Source organism: Oncorhynchus kisutch, linkage group LG11 (genome assembly GCF_002021735.2).
Source record: "Oncorhynchus kisutch isolate 150728-3 linkage group LG11, Okis_V2, whole genome shotgun sequence".
In the NCBI taxonomy this organism is placed as follows: Eukaryota; Metazoa; Chordata; class Actinopteri; order Salmoniformes; family Salmonidae; genus Oncorhynchus; species Oncorhynchus kisutch.
Window position 1 is genome coordinate 84,693,006 of NC_034184.2, and position 17,104 is coordinate 84,710,109.

General features: G+C 46.1%; 1 protein-coding gene across 1 annotated transcript in view; it reads right to left on the reverse strand.

The window, feature by feature from the left end:
* Nucleotides 1-17,104, reverse strand: part of LOC109881136 (translocating chain-associated membrane protein 1-like 1) — a 38,523-nt gene that overhangs the window by 18,877 nt on the left and 2,542 nt on the right. Inside the window, exon 2 of the mRNA XM_031836421.1 lies at nt 2,247-2,310. Coding sequence (XP_031692281.1) covers nt 2,247-2,310 — 64 coding nt within the window. The remainder of the gene's footprint in view (nt 1-2,246; nt 2,311-17,104) is intronic.

Below are 17,104 nucleotides of genomic sequence, written 5' to 3' on the forward strand. Positions count from 1 at the left end.
AGGTCCCACTGTCGGAGCCGGCCCTATAACCACACCAAGGTCCCACTGTAGGAGCCGTCACTATAACCACCAGACCACACCAAGGTCCCACTGTCGGAGCCGGCCCTATAATCACACCAAGGTCCCACTGTAGGAGCCGGCACTATAACCACCAGACCACACCATGGTCCCACTGTCGGAGCCGGCACTATAACCACCAGACCACACCAAGGTCCCACTGTCGGAGCCGGCACTATAACCACCAGACCACACCAAGGTCCCACTGTAGGAGCCGGCCCTATAACCACACCAAGGTCCCACTGTCGGAGCCGGCACTATAACCACCAGACCACACCAAGGTCCCACTGTCGGAGCCGGCCCTATAACCACCAGACCACACCAAGGTCCCACTGTCGGAGCCGGCCCTATAACCACACCAAGGTCCCATTGTCGGAGCCGGCCCTATAACCACACCAAGGTCCCACTGTCGGAGCCGGCACTATAACCACCAGACCACACCAAGGTCCCACTGTCGGAGCCGGCCCTATAACCACCAGACCACACCAAGGTCCCACTGTCGGAGCCGGCCCTATAACCACACCAAGGTCCCATTGTCGGAGCCGGCCCTATAACCACACCAAGGTCCCACTGTCGGAGCCGGCACTATAACCACCAAACCACACCAAGGTCCCACTGTCGGAGCCGGCCCTATAACCACCAGACCACACCAAGGTCCCACTGTCGGAGCCGGCCCTATAACCACACCAAGGTCCCATTGTCAGAGCCGGCCCTATAACCACACCAAGGTCCCACTGTCGGAGCCGGCACTATAACCACCAGACCACACCAAGGTCCCACTGTCGGAGCCGGCACTATAACCACACCGAGGTCCCACTTCAGACAAACATACATGTAGCATTTATTAAGGTTTCAAAGCCTTTACAAAGGCCTTCATGGATGCTTTAAGAAGGGTTTAGAACCACATACCTCATGCTATATATAACAAGTGAGGAAAAGGTTTACTGAAGCTGAAAAGGCAACTTGACTAGGAAATACCTGCCTGACCTGCTACTCAAGTAATTTAGCTGAAAACACCAGCCTGTTAAATGAATGACAGAGGGCTTATGAGCACCGTAAACGGAATATATGTCCCAAATTACACCCTATGTAGTGCACTACTTTAGACCAGAGCCCTATGACACCCTATTCCCTATATAGTGCACTACTTTAGACCAGAGCCCTATTCCCTATGTAGTGCACTACTTTAGACCAGAGCCCTATGACACCCTATTCCCTATGTAGTGCACTACTTTAGACCAGAGCCCTATTCCCTATGTAGTGCACTACTTTAGACCAGGGTCCATAGGGCTCTGATCAAAAGTAGTGCACCATGTCAGGAATAGGGTGCCATTTGGGAAGCGGACTGCCAAGAATATCTGCTCTTCAAATAAAATCCGACATCACGAAACACATCAGCACCTCGCACATGACTTTAAATAAGGCAAAGTAGAGTAGGAAGTAGAACTGCTAGGTTTAAGTAGTACAGGATGGATACTTTTAGGATTAAGTAGAGCAGGAAGTAGAATGGCTAGAATAAATGAGTTCGGAGCTCCACTGTTATAGAATGAGTGTTACATACAGGAGGAGTTTGTAGAAAAACATACATTCAACTTTTTCCCCTATACAGCGCACTACCCAATAGGCCCTGGTCAAAAGCAGAGCACCACATATGGAATAGGATGCCATTTGGGACACATCCGAGGCTGTGATGCTGTAGCCTGTAGTAAACCCTAGCCCCAATTCTTCCAGGACAACCTAACAGGAGAACATTATAAATCAAGAAGACTAAATGTAGCATCATGGGGGGGGGGGGGGTTCTAGAAGTGGGAAAAGTGTTCTAGAAGTGGAAGGCCAATAGGGTAGAGTTCTATTCTGTAACCCCAGAGGAGAATCCGTCTGATTCTAGAACTACAAGTATATTCTAGCTATAGGCTCTAGCTCTAGCTATAGGCTGCCAAGTTTCTACACTGACAGGATAACAGGCAAAGTAGTACCAGACACACTGACAAAAAGGTGGGTAAGAAATGAGGATGTCACGAGGAAATTTTTGCTTTGTCATTCATTCAAAATAAAATGTCATGAAAAAAAAATGTATGAAAGCAAAAGAGGAAGTCGATATAACCTCTTTAAAATTAAATTTAAAATAAATTTAAAATATATAAATTGCTAAAAGTTAATATGGGGAACAATATAAAAGTTAAACTCACCATTTGCAGAGATGGTAACGTTGTATTGGACAGTGATGAACAGCACTGCAACCTTCGAGGTGACCTGGATCACAGAGGGGCCAAGGGAGAGGATTGTTTAGACATAAAACACAGGATTAGCCCTGCCTAACCCCCAGTACGGCCCCGCCTAACCCCCACCTGCCTAACCCCCAGTACGGCCCCCCAGTCCGGCCCCGCCTAACCCCCAGTACGGCCCCGCCTAACCCCCACCTGCCTAACCCCCAGTACGGCCCCGCCTAACCCCCAGTACAGCCCCGCCTAACCCCCACCTGCCTAACCCCCAGTACGGCTCCGCCTAACCCCCACCTGCCTAACCCCCAGTACGGCCCCGCCTAACCCCCAGTACAGCCCCGCCTAACCCCCACCTGCCTAACCCCCAGTACGGCCCCGCCTAACCCTCACCTGCCTAACCCCCAGTACGGCCCCGCCTAACCCCCAGTACGGCCCCGCCAAACCCCCAGTACAGCCCCGCCTAACCCCCAGTACAGCCCCGCCTAACCCCCAGTACAGCCCCGCCTAACCCCCAGTACAGCCCCGCCTAACCCCCAGTACAGCCCCGCCTAACCCCCAGTACAGCCCCGCCTAACCCCCAGTACAGCCCCGCCTAACCCCCAGTACAGCCCCGCCTAACCCCCAGTACAGCCCCGCCTAACCCCCAGTACAGCCCCGCCTAACCCCCAGTACAGCCCCGCCTAACCCCCAGTACAGCCCTGCCTAACCCCCAGTACAGCCCTGCGTAACCCCCAGTACAGGGGATCCCTACTGTAAACTGGATCGCGTTCCTCTATGGGACAACCCGATAAGCTTCTCCTAGTTATGGTTGGTTAAGCAGGAAAACAAAAACTATTTACAAAACAAACATAATTTTGGCAACTTTAAAAATGTTTATTTTGATGCGCTAATATTTCGTATGTACATTTACGTCACAATTCTACCCAGTGCGTTATTTATGACAGGTTTATAACGTTAACAACAAACCAGTAAACAAAGCTACGTCACGGATCTGAGTCGCAGGGTGAGCTCCCCGTTAGAAGCTTGCTCTGTCCTCCTCTATGTCACATCAATACATCAATGCATCGATGCGTTATTCATCATGAGGTTTCTCTGCATGGGCTTAGTAACAATAGGTTTGGTTCTCTCTTGTTGGACCAATAAATAAAAAACGCATAAAATATTAAGCTGTTCCACTTTATCTGAATTCACCCCAGTAAACATTAAGCAAATTTTTTTAAGCTGTGTAAACCAACAATACATTTTAAAAAAACACTAATTGTTTTAAACCGTAAACTGTTCACTTTGTAAAATGAATTGCGATTCTTGGGACTATTACAGAATATAACTTTAGATTTTTTTATGAATGGGGGGGTTACCCACAAACGATGACAGCGCTCACAGTCGCCCAGTGATTGCCACGTAACACTTGATCTGCGCATAGGAAGGATCATCCCCGTTCTCCTAACAGCAGGATGTTATGCTGGCAGGACGAGCTAGGATTTTTCTTCCTTCAGAATAAGAGTCCCCTTGCAAAGATATGCTAAACTTTGGGAATATCGGGAAAAAACTAAAGCGATTGCAGACTAGTTCAGTACAACTGTTTCACAGCATCGATACCACCTTTTAAAAAAAAATGGATAATTTGAGTTGTCATACCAACATTTTTGAAAGTTCACAAATATTGGTCTGTTGAAAGCTATTGTCTAGGCTGTATTTAAATAAATATAATTTTAATAAAATACAAATATGTTGAATATGAATTACTCAATAGCCTGCTAAACTTAAATGTGTCTCGTGCTAGGTTTAAACACAGGTTTAACACAGCGTGTAGATGTAATAGACTGTATATTGACTTGTGGAGAGAGAGCTCTCCTTCCCGGCTCAGTTAAAGTGAGGCGGAGAAGTACTCAGTAGGGTCTCTACTAAGCAAATATGTGTCGTTTTGGAGGGGGACTGCGTTGTTCATATCCAGCATCACTTTGTTCTACACCCCCCCCCCCCCCAATAGCAATATGCTAATAGACTGATCACGGGATAGATTTGTTTGTAGAGAACTTTTTTTTAAACCTGAAATATGACTTGGTTCAACTATTTAGTCTTTTACATGGCTTTCTGGCACTGACTGAATTTGACATTTTATGAATGAATGACATTTTATTTGAGTGTCAAATCACTAGTTGGCAACCCATCCCTTATGGGATTAATTGACACATAAACAAACATAATAATTCACATTTCTTCATCCGGTGTACTCTGCATCACATAAAGAGTGAAACAAATGTAAGGAGAAAAATAAATACGTAATAGTAAATAAGGTTATCCAAACAATAATTATATCTCTAATTAAAATAATGTACGTACAGTTGAAGTCTGAAGTTTACATACACCTTAGCCAAATACATGTAAACTCAGTTTCACAATTCCTGACATTTAAATCCTAGTAAAAATTCCCCGTCTTCGGTCAGTTAGGATCACCACTTTATTTTAAGAATGTGAAAGGTCAGGATAATAGTAGAGAGAATTATTTATTTCAGCTTTTATTTCTTTCATCACATTCCCAGTGGGTCAGAAGTTTACATACACTCAATTAGTATTTGGTCGCATTGACCCAAGTTAAACAATTTAAAGGCAAACGTTTTGGGTAGCCTTCCACAAGCTTCCCACAATAAATTGGGTGAATTTTGGCCCATTCCTCCTGACAGAGTTGGTGTAACTGAGTCAGGTTTGTAGACCTCCTTGCTCGCACACGCTTTTTCAGTTCTGCCCACAAATGTTCTATAGGATTGAGGTCAGGGCTTTGTGATGGCCACTCCAATACCTTGACTTTGTTGTCCTTAAGACATTTTGCCACAACTTTGGAAGTATGCTTGGGGTCATTGTCCATTTGGAAGACCAATTTGCGACCAAGCTTTAACTTCCTGACTGATGTCTTGAAATGTTGCTTCAATATATCCACATAATGTTCCTGCCTCACGATGCCATCTATTTTGTGAAGTGCACCAGTCCCTCCTGCAGCAAAGTACCCCACATGATGCTGTCATATCCGTGGTTCACAGTTGGGATGGTGTTATACGGCTTGCAAGCATCCCCCCTTTTCCTCCAAACATAACGATGGTCATTATGGCCAAACAGTTCTATTTCTGTTTCAACAGACCAGAGGACATTTCTCCAAAAAGTACAATCTCTGTCCCCATGTGCAGTTGCAAACCGTAGTCTGTCTTTTTTATGGTGGTTTTGGAGCAGTGGCTTCTTCCTTGCTGAGCAGCCTTTCAGGTTATGTCGATATAGGACTCGTTTTACTGTGGATATAGATACTTTTGTACCTGTTTCCTCCAGCACGCGCTAATAGAGTTTCAATCGGTGACGTCACTTGCTCTGAGACCTTGAAGTAGTTGTTCCTGCGGCTTTTGTGGAGCGATGGGTAACGATGCTTCGTGGGTGACTTGTCTGTGTGCAGAGAGTCCCTGGTTCGAGCCCGGGTAGGGGCGAGGGGACGGCCTAAAGTTATACTGTTACACATGCACATAGTAGATGTACTAACCGACTTGCCAAAACTATAGTTTGTTAACAATACATTTGGGGAGTTGTTGAAAAACGAGTTTCAATGACTAACCAACCTAAGTGTATGTTAACTACATACAGAAAAATGAACCCAGTCTGGCAGAAAGAGAAAATTCACGTGGAAGACAAGCCTACACACACACACACACAATACCATTTACCACATAGAAGCTAAATATCTTATTCATTTAATTATTAGGTTTCTTTTATTCCAGGCTTTATCTAAATATTCTGCAAACAGAAATACACAACGGATAACAACAACAAAAAACATTTCAATTTCTCCTCGTCACTCAGCCACATAATACCAGGGTATATCTGGTGGTCTGTATCCTCATCTCTCAGCCACATAATACCAGGGTATATCTGGTGGTCTGTCTCATCTCTCAGCCACATAATGCCAGGGTATATCTGGTGGTCTGTCTCATCTCTCAGCCACATAATACCAGGGTATATCTGGTGGTCTGTCTCCTCATCACTCAGCCACATAATGCCAGGGTATATCTGGTGGTCTGTCTCATCTCTCAGCCACATAATACCAGGGTATATCTGGTGGTCTGTCTCCTCATCACTCAGCCACATAATGCCAGGGTATATCTGGTGGTCTGTCTCATCTCTCAGCCATATAATACCAGGGTATATCTGGTGGTCTGTCTCATCAATCAGCCACATAATGCCAGGGTATATCTGGTGGTCTGTCTCCTCATCTCTCAGCCACATAATACCAGGGTATATCTGGTGGTCTGTCTCATCTCTCAGCCACATAATACCAGGGTATATCTGGTGGTCTGTCTCCTCATCACTCAGCCACATAATACCAGGGTATATCTGGTGGTCTGTCTCATCTCTCAGCCACATAATACCAGGGTATATCTGGTGGTCTGTTTCCTCAGCCACATAATGCCAGGGTATATCTGGTGGTCTGTCTCCTCAGCCACATAATGCCAGGGTATATCTGGTGGTCTGTCTCCTCAGCCACATAATGCCAGGGTATATCTGGTGGTCTGTCTCCTCAGCCACACAATACCAGGGTATATCTGGTGGTCTGTCTCCTCATCACTCAGCCACATAATGCCAGGGTATATCTGGTGGTCTGTCTCCTCGTCACTCAGCCACATAATACCAGGGTATATCTGGTGGTCTGTCTCCTCATCACTCAGCCACATAATGCCAGGGTATATCTGGTGGTCTGTCTCATCACTCAGCCACATAATACCAGGGTATATCTGGTGGTCTGTCTCCTCATCACTCAACCACATAATGCCAGGGTATATCTGGTGGTCTGTCTCATCACTCAGCCACATAATGCCAGGGTATATCTGGTGGTCTGTCTCCTCATCACTCAGCCACATAATGCCAGGGTATATCTGGTGGTCTGTCTCCTCATCACTCAGCCACATAATACCAGGGTATATCTGGTGGTCTGTCTCATCACTCAGCCACATAATACCAGGGTATATCTGGTGGTCTGTCTCCTCAGCCACATAATGCCCGGGTATATCTGGTGGTCTGTCTCCTCATCACTCAGCCACATAATACCAGGGTATATCTGGTGGTCTGTCTCCTCATCACTCAGCCACATAATGCCAGGGTATATCTGGTGGTCTGTCTCATCATCACTCAGCCACATAATACCAGGGTATATCTGGTGGTCTGTCTCCTCATCTCTCAGCCACATAATGCCAGGGTATATCTGGTGGTCTGTCTCCTCAGCCACATAATGCCAGGGTATATCTGGTGGTCTGTCTCATCAGCCACATAATACCAGGGTATATCTGGTGGTCTGTCTCCTCAGCCACATAATGCCAGGGTATATCTGGTGGTCTGTCTCCTCAGCCACATAATGCCAGGGTATATCTGGTGGTCTGTCTCCTCAGCCACATAATGCCAGGGTATATCTGGTGGTCTGTCTCCTCATCACTCAGCCACACAATACCAGGGTATATCTGGTGGTCTGTCTCCTCATCACTCAGCCACATAATACCAGGGTATATCTGGTGGTCTGTCTCATCACTCAGCCACATAATGCCAGGGTATATCTGGTGGTCTGTCTCATCACTCAGCCACATAATGCCAGGGTATATCTGGTGGTCTGTCTCATCACTCAGCCACATAATGCCAGGGTATATCTGGTGGTCTGTCTCATCACTCAGCCACATAATGCCAGGGTATATCTGGTGGTCTGTCTCATCAGCCACATAATACCAGGGTATATCTGGTGGTCTGTCTCATCAGACACATAATACCAGGGTATATCTGGTGGTCTGTCTCCTCAGCCACATAATACCAGGGTATATCTGGTGGTCTGTCTCCTCAGCCACCTAATGCCAGGGTATATCTGGTGGTCTGTCTCCTCAGCCACATAATGCCAGGGTATATCTGGTGGTCTGTTTCCTCAGCCACATAATGCCAGGGTATATCTGGTGGTCTGTCTCATCAGCCACATAATACCAGGGTATATCTGGTGGTCTGTCTCCTCAGCCACATAATGCCAGGGTATATCTGGTGGTCTGTTTCCTCAGCCACCTAATGCCAGGGTATATCTGGTGGTCTGTCTCCTCATCACTCAGCCACATAATACCAGGGTATATCTGGTGGTCTGTCTCATCACTCAGCCACATAATACCAGGGTATATCTGGTGGTCTGTCTCCTCAGCCACATAATACCAGGGTATATCTGGTGGTCTGTCTCCTCATCACTCAGCCACATAATGCCAGGGTATATCTGGTGGTCTGTCTCCTCATCACTCAGCCACATAATACCAGGGTATATCTGGTGGTCTGTCTCCTCGTCACTCAGCCACATAATACCAGGGTATATCTGGTGGTCTGTCTCCTCAGCCACATAATACCAGGGTATATCTGGTGGTCTGTCTCCTCAGCCACATAATGCCAGGGTATATCTGGTGGTCTGTCTCCTCAGCCACATAATGCCAGGGTATATCTGGTGGTCTGTCTCCTCATCACTCAGCCACATAATACCAGGGTATATCTGGTGGTCTGTCTCCTCATCACTCAGCCACATAATACCAGGGTATATCTGGTGGTCTGTCTCATCACTCAGCCACATAATGCCAGGGTATATCTGGTGGTCTGTCTCATCACTCAGCCACATAATGCCAGGGTATATCTGGTGGTCTGTCTCATCACTCAGCCACATAATGCCAGGGTATATCTGGTGGTCTGTCTCATCACTCAGCCACATAATGCCAGGGTATATCTGGTGGTCTGTCTCATCACTCAGCCACATAATGCCAGGGTATATCTGGTGGTCTGTCTCATCAGCCACATAATACCAGGGTATATCTGGTGGTCTGTCTCCTCAGCCACATAATACCAGGGTATATCTGGTGGTCTGTCTCATCAGCCACATAATACCAGGGTATATCTGGTGGTCTGTCTCATCAGCCACCTAATGCCAGGGTATATCTGGTGGTCTGTCTCATCAGACACATAATACCAGGGTATATCTGGTGGTCTGTCTCCTCAGCCACCTAATGCCAGGGTATATCTGGTGGTCTGTCTCCTCAGCCACATAATGCCAGGGTATATCTGGTGGTCTGTTTCCTCAGCCACATAATGCCAGGGTATATCTGGTGGTCTGTCTCCTCAGCCACATAATGCCAGGGTATATCTGGTGGTCTGTCTCCTCAGCCACATAATGCCAGGGTATATCTGGTGGTCTGTCTCCTCAGCTACATAATACCAGGGTATATCTGGTGGTCTGTCTCCTCAGCCACATAATACCAGGGTATATCTGGTGGTCTGTCTCCTCATCACTCAGCCACATAATACCAGGGTATATCTGGTGGTCGGTCTCCTCATCACTCAGCCACATAATACCAGGGTATATCTGGTGGTCTGTCTCCTCGTCACTCAGCCACATAATACCAGGGTATATCTGGTGGTCTGTCTCCTCAGCCACATAATGCCAGGGTATATCTGGTGGTCTGTCTCCTCAGCCACATAATACCAGGGTATATCTGGTGGTCTGTCTCCTCAGCCACATAATGCCAGGGTATATCTGGTGGTCTGTCTCCTCAGCCACATAATGCCAGGGTATATCTGGTGGTCTGTCTCCTCAGCCACACAATACCAGGGTATATCTGGTGGTCTGTCTCCTCATCACTCAGCCACATAATACCAGGGTATATCTGGTGGTCTGTCTCCTCATCACTCAGCCACATAATACCAGGGTATATCTGGTGGTCTGTCTCCTCATCACTCAGCCACATAATGCCAGGGTATATCTGGTGGTCTGTCTCATCACTCAGCCACATAATGCCAGGGTATATCTGGTGGTCTGTCTCCTCAGCCACATAATGCCCGGGTATATCTGGTGGTCTGTCTCCTCATCACTCAGCCACATAATGCCAGGGTATATCTGGTGGTCTGTCTCATCACTCAGCCACATAATGCCAGGGTATATCTGGTGGTCTGTCTCCTCAGCCACATAATGCCCGGGTATATCTGGTGGTCTGTCTCCTCATCACTCAGCCACATAATACCAGGGTATATCTGGTGGTCTGTCTCCTCGTCAATCAGCCACATAATGCCAGGGTATATCTGGTGGTCTGTCTCATCACTCAGCCACATAATGCCAGGGTATATCTGGTGGTCTGTCTCATCACTCAGCCACATAATACCAGGGTATATCTGGTGGTCTGTCTCCTCATCACTCAGCCACATAATGCCAGGGTATATCTGGTGGTCTGTCTCATCATCACTCAGCCACATAATACCAGGGTATATCTGGTGGTCTGTCTCATCACTCAGCCACATAATACCAGGGTATATCTGGTGGTCTGTCTCATCACTCAGCCACATAATACCAGGGTATATCTGGTGGTCTGTCTCATCTCTCAGCCACATAATACCAGGGTATATCTGGTGGTCTGTCTCATCACTCAGCCACATAATACCAGGGTATATCTGGTGGTCTGTCTCATCAGCCACATAATACCAGGGTATATCTGGTGGTCTGTCTCCTCAGCCACATAATGCCAGGGTATATCTGGTGGTCTGTCTCCTCATCACTCAGCCACACAATACCAGGGTATATCTGGTGGTTCTGTCTCCTCATCACTCAGCCACATAATACCAGGGTATATCTGGTGGTCTGTCTCATCACTCAGCCACATAATGCCAGGGTATATCTGGTGGTCTGTCTCATCACTCAGCCACATAATACCAGGGTATATCTGGTGGTCTGTCTCATCAGCCACATAATACCAGGGTATATCTGGTGGTCTGTCTCCTCAGCCACATAATGCCAGGGTATATCTGGTGGTCTGTCTCCTCAGCCACATAATGCCAGGGTATATCTGGTGGTCTGTCTCATCAGCCACATAATACCAGGGTATATCTGGTGGTCTGTCTCCTCAGCCACATAATGCCAGGGTATATCTGGTGGTCTGTCTCATCAGCCACATAATGCCAGGGTATATCTGGTGGTCTGTCTCCTCAGCCACATAATACCAGGGTATATCTGGTGGTCTGTCTCCTCAGCCACCTAATGCCAGGGTATATCTGGTGGTCTGTCTCCTCAGCCACCTAATGCCAGGGTATATCTGGTGGTCTGTCTCCTCAGCCACATAATGCCAGGGTATATCTGGTGGTCTGTTTCCTCAGCCACATAATGCCAGGGTATATCTGGTGGTCTGTCTCCTCAGCCACATAATGCTAGGGTATATCTGGTGGTCTGTCTCCTCAGCCACATAATACCAGGGTATATCTGGTGGTCTGTCTCCTCAGCCACATAATGCCAGGGTATATCTGGTGGTCTGTCTCCTCAGCCACATAATACCAGGGTATATCTGGTGGTCTGTCTCCTCATCACTCAGCCACATAATACCAGGGTATATCTGGTGGTCGGTCTCCTCATCACTCAGCCACATAATACCAGGGTATATCTGGTGGTCTGTCTCATCACTCAGCCACATAATACCAGGGTATATCTGGTGGTCTGTCTCCTCGTCACTCAGCCACATAATACCAGGGTATATCTGGTGGTCTGTCTCCTCAGCCACATAATGCCAGGGTATATCTGGTGGTCTGTCTCCTCAGCCACATAATGCCAGGGTATATCTGGTGGTCTGTCTCCTCAGCCACATAATGCCAGGGTATATCTGGTGGTCTGTCTCCTCATCACTCAGCCACACAATACCAGGGTATATCTGGTGGTCTGTCTCATCACTCAGCCACATAATACCAGGGTATATCTGGTGGTCTGTCTCATCACTCAGCCACATAATGCCAGGGTATATCTGGTGGTCTGTCTCATCACTCAGCCACATAATGCCAGGGTATATCTGGTGGTCTGTCTCATCACTCAGCCACATAATGCCAGGGTATATCTGGTGGTCTGTCTCATCAGCCAGCCACATAATGCCAGGGTATATCTGGTGGTCTGTCTCATCAGCCACATAATACCAGGGTATATCTGGTGGTCTGTCTCATCAGACACATAATACCAGGGTATATCTGGTGGTCTGTCTCATCAGCCACATAATACCAGGGTATATCTGGTGGTCTGTCTCCTCAGCCACATAATGCCAGGGTATATCTGGTGGTCTGTCTCCTCAGCCACATAATGCCAGGGTATATCTGGTGGTCTGTCTCCTCGTCACTCAGCCACATAATACCAGGGTATATCTGGTGGTCTGTCTCATCAGCCACATAATGCCAGGGTATATCTGGTGGTCTGTCTCCTCAGCCACATAATGCCAGGGTATATCTGGTGGTCTGTCTCCTCAGCCACATAATGCCAGGGTATATCTGGTGGTCTGTCTCCTCATCACTCAGCCACATAATACCAGGGTATATCTGGTGGTCTGTCTCATCACTCAGCCACATAATGCCAGGGTATATCTGGTGGTCTGTCTCATCACTCAGCCACATAATGCCAGGGTATATCTGGTGGTCTGTCTCATCACTCAGCCACATAATGCCAGGGTATATCTGGTGGTCTGTCTCATCAGCCAGCCACATAATGCCAGGGTATATCTGGTGGTCTGTCTCCTCAGCCACATAATACCAGGGTATATCTGGTGGTCTGTCTCCTCAGCCACATAATGCCAGGGTATATCTGGTGGTCTGTCTCCTCAGCCACATAATGCCAGGGTATATCTGGTGGTCTGTTTCCTCAGCCACATAATGCCAGGGTATATCTGGTGGTCTGTCTCCTCAGCCACATAATGCCAGGGTATATCTGGTTGTCTGTCTCCTCAGCCACATAATACCAGGGTATATCTGGTGGTCTGTCTCCTCAGCCACATAATGCCAGGGTATATCTGGTGGTCTGTCTCCTCAGCCACATAATACCAGGGTATATCTGGTGGTCTGTCTCCTCGTCACTCAGCCACATAATACCCGGGTATATCTGGTGGTCTGTCTCCTCAGCCACATAATACCCGGGTATATCTGGTGGTCTGTCTCCTCAGCCACATAATACCCGGGTATATCTGGTGGTCTGTCTCCTCATCGCTCAGCCACATAATACCAGGGTATATCTGGTGGTCTGTCTCCTCATCACTCAGCCACAAAATACCAGGGTATATCTGGTGGTCTGTCTCCTCAGCCACATAATACCAGGGTATATCTGGTGGTCTGTCTCCTCAGGCCTTCCATCTCCCCTCACAGGGTTCCCAGCCCGTCCAACATTCTATTCCATAGTCTCACCATACAGGCCTTCCATCTCCCCTCACAGGGTTCCCAGCCCGTCCAACATTCTATTCCATAGTCCCACCATACAGGCCTTCCATCTCCCCTCACAGGGTTCCCAGCCCGTCCAACAGTCTATTCCATAGTCTCACCATACAGGCCTTCCATCTCCCCTCACAGGGTTCCCTGCCCGTCCAACAGTCTATTCCATAGTCTCACCATAGTCTCTCCCAGCCCGTGTCCCCTGTTATTACAAGTATAGGTGCAAACTGGTGGACACCTTAACAAGTAACGTACTGCTCTGTTATGGACATGTTCGTTTTAAAAATACCTCTTAGCACCCCACACCTCTTAGCACCCCACACCTCTTAGCACCCCACACCTCTTAGCACCCCACACTCACACCTCTTAGCACCCCACACTCACACCTCTTAGCACCCCACACTCACACCTCTTAGCACCCCACACTCACACCTCTTAGCACCCCACACCTCATACCTCTTAGCACCCCACACTCCTGCTGAATAGTCCAGAACAGGACACACGCATGTCTGATACAGTTTAGAATACGTAGCATAACCAATATCTTAGTGTTTGTTTTTCCTATAACTCCCCCAAGAGCTCTACTTCCTGAGTCGGTCAGATGTTCCGTACAGAAAAGGTCAGATGTTCATCAATAAAAAGACACAAATGTTTATAATTGCTTGTAAACTCAAGAATGTCTTCACCAAAACAAAACTGAAAAACATTTATCTTAGTACCTGGTTTTCTAAAATACATTATCTGTGTTTTAGTCTGGTTGATCACGAGTCTCCATCTTTACCACCAAGTCATTATCTGTGTTTTAGTCTGGTTGAACATGAGTCTCCATCTTTACCACCAAGTCATTATCTGTGTTTAAGTCTGGTTGAACATGAGTCTCCATCTTTTACACCAAGTCATTATCTGTGTTTTAGTCTGGTTGAACATGAGTCTCCATCTTTTACACCAAGTCATTATCTGTGTTTTAGTCTGGTTGATCACGAGTCTCCATCTTTTACACCAAGTCATTATCTGTGTTTTAGTCTGGTTGAACATGAGTCTCCATCTTTACCACCAAGTCATTATCTGTGTTTTAGTCTGGTTGAACATGAGTCTCCATCTTTTACACCAAGACATTATCTGTGTTTAAGTCTGGTTGAACATGAGTCTCCATCTTTTACACCAAGACATTATCTGTGTTTAAGTCTGGTTGAACATGAGTCTCCATCTTTACCACCAAGTCATTATCTGTGTTTTAGTCTGGTTGAACATGAGTCTCCATCTTTTACACCAAGACATTATCTGTGTTTAAGTCTGGTTGAACATGAGTCTCTATCTTTAACACAAACTGACTGCACATAATTACATGTTCTGCAGGTCTTGTTCAGTTTCTGCCATCAGAATAATATGTTATAAAAAGATACTCATCATATCTTACTCCAATATTTAACTCTTTCGTTTCTTTTGCCAAATAATTTATAAACAAAACAAAGTCACCGAGGTTGTGGGGAAACCAATCGGTACGGTATTCATTAACACGCACACACGCAATTGGTACTTTGTAAAACGACTGGATTGCTTGATAAAATGTCCCATCAACCCCCCCGTCTTTTAACAAACTATAGGCTAAAAGATCACCCATTTACTAAATCTAATTGCTTTCTGGAAATCAATGAAACATGCAAAAGTAGGCTTCTCTTCACGTAGTCTATTTCTGATTATTGTACAGACCGAAAAGATATGATCTGTACAGGCTCTGGATTTATGAAAAACATTTAGTTCTTCCACCAGAATGTTTTCATCCTGAAAAAGATCAGCCTATTGAGGATGGATGAATATGGATCAATATCATTTATAGATCGTACTCATAAAAAATATGACTCTATAGTTCAGTGGTACTCTCGGGTCATTATTTGAAGATTTGGGAATAGAACTCACTAGACTCATACCAAGTGGATGGCAGTATGGTGTACTCATTCACTATAGACTCATACCAAGTGGATGGCAGTATACTGAACTCATTCACTATAGACTCATACCAAGTGGATGGCAGTATGGTGTACTCATACACTATAGACTCATACCAAGTGGATGGCAGTATGGTGTACTCATTCACTATAGACTCATACCAAGTGGATGGCAGTATACTGAACTCATTCACTATAGACTCATACCCAGTAGTTGGCAGTATGGTGTACTCATTCACTATAGACTCATACCAAGTAGATGGCAGTATAATGGACTCATACCAAGTGGATGGCAGTATACTGAACTCATACACTATAGACTTATACCAAGTGGATGGCAGTATGGTGTACTCATTCACTATAGACTCATACCAAGCGGATGGCAGTACGGTGTACTCATTCACTATAGACTCATACCAAGTGGATGGCAGTATACTGTACTCATTCACTATAGACTCATACCAAGTGGATGGCAGTATACTGTACTCATTCACTATAGACTCATACCAAGTGGATGGCAGTATACTGTACTCATTCACTATAGACTCATACCAAGTGGATGGCAGTATACTGAACTCATTCACTAGACTCATACCAAGTGGATGGCAGTATACTGTACTCATTCACTAGACTCATACCAAGTGGATGGCAGTATACTGAACTCATACACTGTAGACTCATACCAAGTGGATGGCAGTATACTGTACTCATTCACTATAGACTCATACCAAGTGGATGGCAGTATACTGAACTCATTCACTATATACTCATACCAAGTGGATGGCAGTATACTGAACTCATACACTATAGACTCATACCAAGTGGATGGCAGTATGGTGTACTCATTCACTATAGACTCATACCCAGTGCATGGCAGTATACTGAACTCATACACTATAGACTCATACCAAGTGGATGGCAGTATACTGAACTCATACACTATAGACTCATACCAAGTGGATGGCAGTATACTGTACTCATTCACTATAGACTCATACCAAGTGGATGGCAGTATACTGAACTCATTCACTATATACTCATACCAAGTGGATGGCAGTATACTGAACTCATACACTATAGACTCATACCCAGTGCATGGCAGTATGGTGTACTCATTCACTATAGACTCATACCCAGTGCATGGCAGTATACTGAACTCATACACTATAGACTCATACCAAGTGGATGGCAGTATACTGAACTCATACACTATAGACTCATACCCAGTGCATGGCAGTATACTGAACTCATGCACTATAGACTCATACCAAGTGGATGGCAGTATACTGTACTCATACACTATAGACTCATACCCAGTGGATGGCAGTATACTGAACTCAAAAACACATTTGAAGAAAATCATATAGGAGGTCAATTAATTTAGGGGATTTTAAAACTTAATTCGGCAACTTCATAAATGCCACACGCTTTCCCATTTTTTCGCAGCGTCAATCACCTTAACCTCTTGGTGTTAGATGATGATAACGGTCCCGTTCACGGGCTGGGCGTCACTACAGGTTAACCTCTGCCGCAGACAGCTCCTCATTAAGTACAGGATACATGTATAAAAGAGGGCTCCATTTTATCAAATTCTTCCTCAAAATATGCCACCTTTTTCATTTCCTGAGAACA